Source organism: Primulina tabacum, chromosome 18 (assembly GCF_025594145.1).
Source record: "Primulina tabacum isolate GXHZ01 chromosome 18, ASM2559414v2, whole genome shotgun sequence".
NCBI lineage: Eukaryota > Viridiplantae > Streptophyta > Magnoliopsida > Lamiales > Gesneriaceae > Primulina > Primulina tabacum.
Window position 1 is genome coordinate 31,771,929 of NC_134567.1, and position 10,545 is coordinate 31,782,473.

The 10,545-nt window shown below is 34.5% G+C and overlaps 1 protein-coding gene and 1 long non-coding RNA gene across 2 annotated transcripts; both read right to left on the reverse strand.

Annotated features, from left to right (window-relative positions):
- Positions 1–907: 907 nt before the first annotated feature.
- Positions 908–2,772, reverse strand: LOC142533591 (3-ketoacyl-CoA synthase 4-like). The gene has a single exon (XM_075640417.1). The coding sequence runs from the start codon at positions 2,633–2,635 to the stop codon at positions 1,079–1,081; it is 1,557 nt and encodes a 518-aa protein (XP_075496532.1). The 5' UTR covers positions 2,636–2,772; the 3' UTR covers positions 908–1,078.
- Positions 2,773–8,347: 5,575 nt separating this feature from the next.
- On the reverse strand, positions 8,348–9,469 carry LOC142533312 (uncharacterized). Its single transcript, XR_012816721.1, has 2 exons — positions 9,292–9,469; positions 8,348–8,934 (listed from the first exon to the last, which is right to left on the reverse strand). It is a non-coding gene; the product is annotated as an uncharacterized LOC142533312 (long non-coding RNA).
- Positions 9,470–10,545: the final 1,076 nt, after the last annotated feature.

Sequence of the window (10,545 nt, forward strand, 5' to 3'; positions counted from 1 at the left end):
TAAAACATGACGTCAATTAAAACCAAAAATAAAACATAACAGTATGCTTTCTTAGTTAATTTAATTTTTTTTAGAAGAATTAGATACCAATTATTGCCATAGAATCCTACGCAATAGCTCAAGAAGTTGTATGATTAATTAGATGTCAATTCGTGGCCAACAAAAAATAAAATGGCTTCACAGAATTTCACATGCTAAAATCTAAAAACAGCCATACATTGGAGGGGACGACCACAACAATGATGCAGTCGGATACTAATCTAATTTGTGTAACACACCATGTAGAATTGGCTGGTGCCAGCTACAGCTACAGCTACAGCTACAAAAAGTTCAAATGAAAATTAATAAAAATAAACATGACGAGATCTCAATCAGGGATCATACATGGTCAACTAAATAAAAACTTGAGCAAATCCAAATTATAATAAGCTGTGATCTTGAACAGACAAGGGAGTTCACTTTCTCCATGATCAAGGATTTCGAGTTCATTGAGAATACTTGCTTAAGAAGCTCGACTCATCTTCAAATTCGTATCAGAATTGCGAGTTGTGACAAGTTTATTCTCCTTGGCTCGTGATATAGATTAGATGCGTTGGACTAATGGAAAGCCGATATACATGGTTCAACTGAGGTCTTATAAAAAGAGGATGCGGTTCATATATTGGAGAAAAATGATGGGATGGATGATTGATCTTGTGGTGAAGAAAAGTCAACTTTCATGACCCGATGAACATTTCTAACCATCTTCAGTGACTACATGTAAGGATGACAATATCCATTCTTGACAACGTTTGAAAAACTTGAGGTTTTTTTGCATGAAAATGAAGTCAAACTAACTGCTGTAAATTCAATCAACATTCTGACTAAAATGTAAACATGAAATTTTTTAAGAACATAGAGAAGCCTGTTAGACATAAGAATAGACTTATTACTGGCTAAGCTCAACAGATGATTAAGTAATTCTTCAATAGTACAAGATTCAGAAGTCACTAAGTAGAACGCAAACTTAGGAGAAAATGAAACTTAAATTCCAAACGAGGGCCTCCTATTGTAAACAACGAAATGATAGTTTGATATGCTAAGAGACTACTTTTACAGGGTACCTGTCGATACAATCTGCCCAAGGCCCATTTTTAGATGGTTTAACATTCCGAATCGCCTCCCACACTGCGCTATTACATTTGAAACCACTTCCGAAAGCAATCTGCCACACTCTGTGACCCCTACGAATCCTCCCTTTTGCTTCAATATAAGCCAGTTCATACCAAATGGAGCTCGAAGAAGTGTTTCCAAACCGGTGCAGTGTCATCCTGGAAGCCTCCACGTGGACCGGCAGCAACTGCAGGTTTTTCTCCAGCTCATCAATCACAGCCCTTCCCCCAGCATGTATGCAGAAATGATCAAATGCCAACTTAAAATCTGGGATATAAGGCTTCACATTCTTGTTAAGAAACTTCTTCAGTATCAATTTTGCGAAGAACAAAAGTTGCTCACTGACCGGCAGTACTAAAGGACCCAACGTGGTGATATTAGTCTTGAGCGCCCCACCGGCGATAGCCATAAGATCTTTGGACAAAGAAACACCAGTCTTCCCTGCATCATCCTGCTCCTGATACACGCACCGAAACGCCTTGTCATCGGAACCTTTATGAGTCCTCACCAGATGAACAAGCTGGTACTTAGCCCTCCTCTTATCTTTATTCATGTTCGACAACAAAACAGCCGAACCCCCAACTCGAAACAAACAATTGGGTATCAACATCGATTTCTTGTTCCCGAAATACCAGTTCTGCGTCATATTTTCAGTGCTCACCACAACCGCATATGTATTCCCATGAACTTGCAGCATATCCTTAGCTAAATCAATGGCAATCACCCCTGCACTACAACCCATTCCCCCTAAATTAAAGCTCCTAATATTCCCCCTTAGTTTGTATTTATTCACAATCATGGCTGACAAAGATGGTGTCGGATTAAACAAGCTACAATTCACAACCAAAATCCCGATATCTTTAGCTTTGACATTCGTATTCGCAAACAAACTATCCAGCGAACCAAACATTACCTGCTCAGCCTCCTCCCTAGCCGCCTGCATCGACGGCCGCGGAGGGAGAAAATGCATCGCCTCGGGAACATAAGTCTCATCGCCAAGCCCCGACCTTTCAAGAATCTTCCTCTGAAATTCAAGCGAGGATTCATCGAAATCCCCCGTCAAGCGCGAATGCTCCATGAAGCGCTGGTAAGGTGCCTTCAAACTATCCGGGGCACGGTAGCAGGAGTAGTCAACCAAGTAAACGGGTCTGGGTCGGGTCATGATGTAAACCGTTGCCCCGAAAACGAGAAACGCGGAGCAGATTATAACGGAAACGAGATTGTACTGGAGATGAAGCCATAATTGCCGGACATCATCCGGGTTCATTTGCGAAGCTTCGATGATGACCACAATCATCACAGGGACCAAGCAAAGAGTCAACAGATGAGAGATCAAGTAATGGTAACCGAGTTTGACGTACTTCAAGTTGACGCTCTGAAGAAAGTCCGGCAGGCTGCGGCTATTGTGTATATGCACGCCGACGGTGGGTTCTTGGGGTTGACCGCAGCCTGCTCCTCCGTCCATGGCCGCGGAGTTAGGCATAAAAAGTGTAGAATGGAAGAAAAAGTGGAGGAGAGAGGGAGCAGAATGGGCTTATACTGGTGGAGATTCCTGCGGTGCTGACAATGCTGAATTTCATCGGTTTTTTTTTTCGCTCAGCGCTTCCGTTTCTTATAGAAAAAGGTTTTTTCGATTGCGCATCGATCGCGAATCTTTTCTTTTTTATGACGTAAGCATAAATTATTGAATTTATTTATTTATTTTTAACTGCGTCCAAATTTTCTTCTCTCTTTCTATTTCCATAAATAATAATAATAAAACTAATTATACGTGTTAAATTTAGATTATTTAAAACATAATAAACGGGAAAGGATCATAAATAACCCTATAAAACACTTAGCAAAGTCCTTTTTCTTTTTAATTTTAGATATAATCAATCAAATTATTTATATATCAATATTTCTTATTAAAGTTTTTCACGAATTTATAATTATAAGATGGATCGAACTGATTCATAATTCAATTCAATTTCAAAATATTAAAACAAAAAACAACCATTTGCCCATGCAAACCAATGACACAATCAAATAACAAAATCGGTTTATTAATAAATAATAGAGACCTAAAAATAATAATTTTTGAGAATGGTGAAACTTATTGTACCTTATCAAACTCTTGTAATTTTAAAACTTTCCCTCCTATTTTAAAGAAGTATACATTAATAATTAGTTTTTTCATTATACAAAATTATCCATCATTTATTATTTTATTTCATTTATTTATAATATATATGTTTTTAGTGGAGAAATAATTTTTTCCCCTGATTTAGCCTAGATTTAAAAAAATAAATAAAATTTAAAATATATAAATTTATACTATATCTCCCTCCCTCCGTCGATGCAACGTCGACGCATCGGACAGAATGGTTCAAGGAACATCGGGGTGGGAATGGTCCTTCGAGGCTCAGATGAAGTATTTATTTCAGCTAAAACAAACGTGTTCGTTGGAAGAGTTGGAATTAAAGATGCAGAAGCAATGGCGTTCAAGGAGGCCCTTAGCTGGGTTGAAGGCATGAATGTTCAAGATGTAATCTTTGAGTCCGAATCTAAAATAGTTGTTGAGGCAATAAAGATGGAAATAGAAGATGACTCAGAATTTGGTACAATTATCTCAGAGTGTCGTGAAGTTTTTCGTCAAAGACCATCATTCAGTGTCTGTTTCACACGTCGACAAGCAAACAAGGTTGTCCACAAGCTTACTAGGGCATATTATTTCTATGCTCGTCCCTCAATCTGGAATACTCCTCCAGATTTTATCTTTGATATTTTGAATGAAGACTGTAATTCTCTTGATTCTTAATAATATTTTTGATTTCAAAAAATAATAATAATACCAAATTGTAATCCAAAGCACCAGATAATTTTTTATCCACATATTTTTATTTTTATGATAGCCTCTTTATCATTTCTGAAATAAAGTTATCTTCTAATGTTTCTTTTCCTTTTTAAAGAATAGTTCTGTTCTGAGACGATCTCGCGAATCTTTATCTATAAGGTGAGTCAATCCTACCGATATTCACAATAAAAAGTAAAACTCTTAGCATAAAAGTAATATTTTTTCATTCATGACCCAAATAAGAGATCCATATCACAAAATACGACTCGTAATACCGTCTCACATAAGTTTGTGTCCTTTTTAAAAATAATTTATATTTATTTTAATCATACCTTAACTTTAAAAAAAATTTCTATCAGAATTCTTGTTGTTATTCTATATAGAGTATGTATTATGTGAGACGATATCGCATATATTTACTTGCGAGTGAGTCAACTCTGCCCGTATTTACGATAAAAAGTAACACTTTTGACATAAAAATTAATACTTTTTCATATGTGATTAAATGAACCAAATAGAATATCCGTATCACAAAATTGACTCGTGAGATCGTCTAACATGAGTTTCTGTGTTTTATTTATATCTCAAGAAATTAAATTTTTTTTATATATTATTGAGATGTAGGAGTATGATTTTAACAGTCATTAAATTCTATGAGTATTACTTGGACGAATTGGCTCCTAGTAAATTGTAACCTACCAATTTAGATTGGAGAAACTTGCAGAAAATGGTGTGATTGAACGTACTGCTAATTGGAAATTAGGAGCAAATAGGGGGTGAAACAATCAATGGGTAGCCCGTGCCAAATATTCGATCATTGTCGGCAACAATTAAGTATTTCAACTCAAAATAGGTTTGTAAAATTAGTTTTCTTTTTTTCATGAAAGGAATTTTCTCTATTCGGAAATTATATTTAACTCAAAGTAATTCAAAATTGGCGTCGAACGAAGGAAGTGATTTGATCCTTTGACCTGTTTGGAAGGAAAAATTGAAATGAGTTTTGAATCCACTTCATACAAAATTATGTAATTTTTATATTAATTGTGATGAATTTTAAATACAACCAAAATTGATATCATTTTAAATTAATCCATCAAATCATATTCTTTAAAATCAAATACAACGCGATTTCAGCACTCGAATCAGCAAGTGTTAAGTAACTTGTGTTGGAAAATTACACCGAAACGATAACGATCGTGATGATAAAAATATGATAATAAAATCAATCAACAAGAACATAAAAATTTACGTGGTTCACCCAAGATAGGCTACGTCCACGGAGCTACTGCAATTCTTTATTATAGGGAGAGAATATTACAAGTGTATACAACAATCAATCTCTCACAATCTCAACCCCGAGTATTACCGAGAAAATATTTTCTCTAACTCACACAAGTATAACACTCAATTTTTTTCTTCTCACTTGAGTTGCTCTCTTGAGTTTTGGATACTTAGAAAGCTTGTTGGGATTGGATGTCTAACAAATGAGCAAAAGAGCGTGAAAGCTAGATATAAATTCAAACTTTGCTAGCCAACATTTGGAAGGTAGTGCGGACGTTCGCATTGGACATAAATGTGAACATGAGCACAATTTTCTTATCTATAGTTTTGGTCAAAAAACACATGTCCAAATCTTAACAACTTCATGAAATCACGATGATTTCTAGCGACTTGCCCGATTGTAAAAATATTTCCGAGTTCTTGCCATTGACAACTATTTTGTACACACGCGTGTGGGGTAATGTTACCAAGTTGTAATGGAAAATGGAAAGGCTTCAAAAAACAGTAGAATAACTTCCGCATTTGTGAAACATCATCTTCTCTTTTACATTTCTTCTGAAAAAATTAATTTCAAATTTATCTTTATTAAAAGTTTTTATTATTTTAGAACCTTTAATTATATTTGTAATTTAAATTTCACAAAATTAAAATACTTCGTACTTGGTTATGAATTTGAACTTACTGGCAACATTGGAAAATGGTGGCATCGATTATTGGAATTTGGAAATAATTATTGGGGGAAATTCAATAGATCCCGCAACAAATTTCCACAGCATTGTCGGCAATAGTAGCATATAATATAGAAATATTTTCTTTCGGGTTGCAGCTTATTTAACATCAATATCTCAAATTTAAAATAATATATTTAGTTCGAGACCGAATTACGACAAAAGAAGTTTTGTTTGGAAAGTCAAAAATTCAAAATCATGACGGTTAGTCTATGATATATCATATGTGTTTTTCTTCCTATTTCAATATCCTTCAGGTAGGTCTCTCACATTTTTATAGAAATTGATATATAAGTTGATGATCCAATAACTAACATCCGACCACATTATAGAAAGATAAATACTCAAGATGTATTATAAAATAAAGAATCCAGATCATAAAGTCGTTTCATTTGTCATTAAGTCACTTTTACTAATTTTTTGGATTACCATTTGGGAGTTACGGGTTACCTACTAATATATAATAAATACAAAGTACCAAAATTGGGAGTTACCTGATATGCCCAGTGTCTTTTATTGTGAAAGTGTATAAAATCTGGGCCTAATTTGCTTCCTCAAATATATATATTTTTTGGTTTGCAATTAGCGTTTCCTTGTATATATGTTTTTTAATGCCCTATTATAGTCTATAGTCTTAATTAGACAATTATCAGAAGCGTAATTTTTTGTTAGTAATATAACACAGAAGATCTTGTTTGCTTAACTTTAATGAATGTCAAGTGTTGTTTTTTATTGGTTGATTCTCTCGACGATGGATGATTGGCTGATTTGTAATCGTTGTTGGACTAACTGAATCATATTCGATCTGAAAAGTTGAAAGTGCATAGAAACCCCTAAATACATTGTTAATTTTAAAAAGAAATCATTATGGTAATCTTGGAGCATCTGATCTGTGGAACACTTTCAGATCAACGCGATAGAAAAATCTGGAATGTTGGATTGGTTTTGTTTTGCGCGTTTTTGAGTAGAGAACCATCCTGCAAACACGGTTCATCGAACAAGTTTGCACGAAGGTCAAATAGGATATTCTATAAATAGGATAGTGCATTTCTAGTCCTCCACGATTTTTCATTTTAGTAGACATTTTGCCTCTTGTTCCAAACAAACATAAATATATTTTCTCAAAATTATTCTTTAGTTTGTGAACCTTAGGTTTCAAGAACATGGACTTTATTTTATCTCAAACTGCAAAAACTGAAACTTAGGTTTCAAGAACATGGAAGCATTTGCAACATACATACCAACTATAATCATTTGGATTGCCATATATGGCTGCATTTGATTTGTTTGCACAGGTTGGTGAATCAGATAGCGTGATGGAATTTCCAAAAGCACTTGCACAAAGGCTAATTGACGATGTTCTGTAGTTTGTGAACCTTCACTATGCTTGTTCATCTTGAACCTGTTCTATAGTTTCATCATGTATTGTTCAAGAAAAAATAATAAATTATATGCCTGTTGGTTGTGCAAGAGTTACAAACCCTGATTTGCAGTTCGGTAACAGGACTATCTATTGGCTCAAAACTTTGTTCGAACGTTAAGTGTTAAGATGTAATTTTGTTGTCAATTAAAGGGTTGCGTTTGAGTTGTGTTATATTAAAACATTGAACCTTGAATAGACAGAATCTTGAAGGGAGTTCAACGCACGTTTGAATAGACATAATCTTGGTAATCAGGCTATACCACTGTTCAAAGTAATTTCGTGCCAAGATCAACGCACGTTTGATATTCACACCATTTCATAATTGTATTTGTTACAGATGTGAACTTCATTGAGTTTATGCAAAGGGGAAACCCCATTTGTACGTGACATATTCAAGAGATTTTATTTGGTTTCAACATTTTGCTTTTAGAGCAGTACTACTCGAGGGAATGGAGCTTTGGTCTGTGTAATTTTACATTTCGCGACGTTGACTAACGTAACAAAATGTAAGGAAAACACGTCGCCGAATATTTGGCGACGCCAAAACTCGTCGCTGAGTTGCGTCACAAAATGTTCGTAGGCAAATGTCAATCTGGCCTTTGGCGACGCAGAAAGTAAAACGCCACTAATGGTATATGCATTTCGCGACACTGATCCGACACGTCACCAAAAAGTATTATCATGTGGCGACGCCTTCCTTGCGTCGCGAAATGTATTTTTTAATTCAACTTTCCTATGTTATTGTAATTATTTGGCGACGAAAAAAAATTCATCACCAAAGATATTAGACATTTGGCGACGCCTTTAGCGTTACCGATTTTTTTATTTTTTATTCATCCTATAAAAACATTGTCAAAATGTGTCATTAATATTATATTTGTCTATTAAATATGAATACCAAATAAAGTAATTATATATATAACAAAATTTAATAGATGCGCAATTTACTATTGAACAATCAAATATTTTTAAAAAAGATAAACAAACTAATCTAATAATGTCCAAAAACAAACTTACTCAAATACTAATTAGATAATGTTGCAAAATTTAAAAAAACTACATAGTCGTTGTTGCAAAATAAATAAAAAAAACTACATAGTCGTTGGAGGCGAGGGAAGTGATGGAGGAGATCAAGTGGAAGAGCCTGTCGATGGAGGCTGAAAAGAGAAACCAGGAATGACCTGTTGCAAGTGTTGCAATAATGCATCAAATTTTTGTTGTTGCTCACCTATAGTCTGTTGCTGCTCACCTATAGTCTGTTTTTGCTCATCGATCATTTGTTGCAGAGCCATAATTTTTTCACCATCATCATTATGCTTTGAGCTGATGTTTGTGGTCCTAGGACCACCCACTATAGATAGTTTAGGTAATGGACCTAAACCCTTGACGTAGCGAGACCGTGAGCCTAAAACTTGCGTCATGATATTGACATCTTTGGGCTTATTCACATTATCAATAGTAGAGACAGACACTTCACCCTCTGGCTGAGTCGATCGAACTTCCACCATTTCAGTCTTAAAAGAAATTAAAATATTAGTATTTAAAAAAATCATTGTTACTAAAAATATAATGGAAAAAAAGAAAATATGCTCTAAAACTAAATAATAAAGCATTTAATGGATTTCAATCCATTATTTTCTCTAATCCAAGCAATGAAGGTTGACCATGCCAAAAAATTCAAAAGCATAAAATAAACAAACTATTCGAAGGAATGGCACTCAAAAACACCAATAACAAAACCCAGAAAACATATACTTCAATGAACATAGGAAAACCAAGACACGTATACATCGAGAGGGAAAAATTGGTATGTCACAAACAAAACAATTAATATTCATGGGTCTCCTAAAAAAATAGTAAAAGATACTTACATATTTTTGTGATGCCCAATCATTCTTTCATTTTCCTCCTTTGTGAAACAATTGCTCAAAGGTGTCGATCACACTCGGAAGCTCTCCCGTCACAGGATCGGCCTTAAAAAATAAAACCGTTATTATCATATAAAATGTAAAAATAAATATTATTTTATAATAAAACTTACAGCAGCGTGATAATTCAAACAAGTATTACAAGGGCATCTTATTTCCCCCTCTTCATTGACGTACTCGATAGCTCGTGTTACAAATGTTCGAACACCATTTTTATATTCGAGAGAGATTCTATTCGTCACACTCATCCAACTTTTGTCAATCGTCATTTTGAAAAACTAGAGTCAACAAATATATACATTAAGTTTCATTCAATGACATGAAAATCAACAAGATTCCATACATTACTGTCTATCTCATTATTACTAAATAAAGAACTAATTATTAACTTCTAACAAATGATCCACGAACATTTTAAAAAAACTACTAACAAAATTATTGACAAACCAAATAAAACAATGGAAAAAGATGTTGTAGTCATGTCTTACACACATGAGACATATGCTGTAGTTCAATATATAATACAAAGGCCACATAGAAATTAAGCAACAAAATGCCGTTAATTGAAATTCTTGCACAATGAACAATTAGGAACAACAAATTAAGATTTGAACGTTCTTTTGCTACCATTATGTGAAAATGATTTTATTTCTCAGCAAGTATTTTCCCCAATAGTTGAAATACGAATTCCTTGCGTCTGAGATTTCATTTTTTCATTGCTACAAGTATGCTTCTGTGGTCTGTGTACATGAGACTGTGTTTCTTCATGTCTATATTTACCAGATGAGTTTCTAATGTGCTAGTATATGTCATTAGTTTTCAAGGAAGATACGTGTTGGCATTGAACATGTATTTGAGTGATAACTATTCTGTTTTTTCAATTATAAGCTTAAAAAGGGGATAATACCAATTTTCGTCCTTTTCGTTAACCGTTTTTCCCATTTCAGTCCCTCATGATTTTTGACTGCTTAAATAATCCTTCACATTTTCAAAATATTCCCGAATTGGTCCTTACCGTTATCCTGACGTTAAGATTAACGTTGACTCATAAGTAAGATCTTGTCGCAACCCCTTAGACTGCCTGCAGATCATGGGACTGTGGCTTTGGTTCTAACGGTTAGGCTTTAGCAATGCCATAAGTAAGATCTTGTCGCAACCTCTGTTTCTTATCAACGAACTAGCTGATGAGGCCATAGC

Bases quoted from the DNA above. Each gene is read 5' to 3' on its own strand.
- LOC142533591 (XM_075640417.1), bottom strand. From the start codon at position 2,635: ATGCCTAACTCCGCGGCCATGGACGGAGGAGCAGGCTGCGGTCAACCC.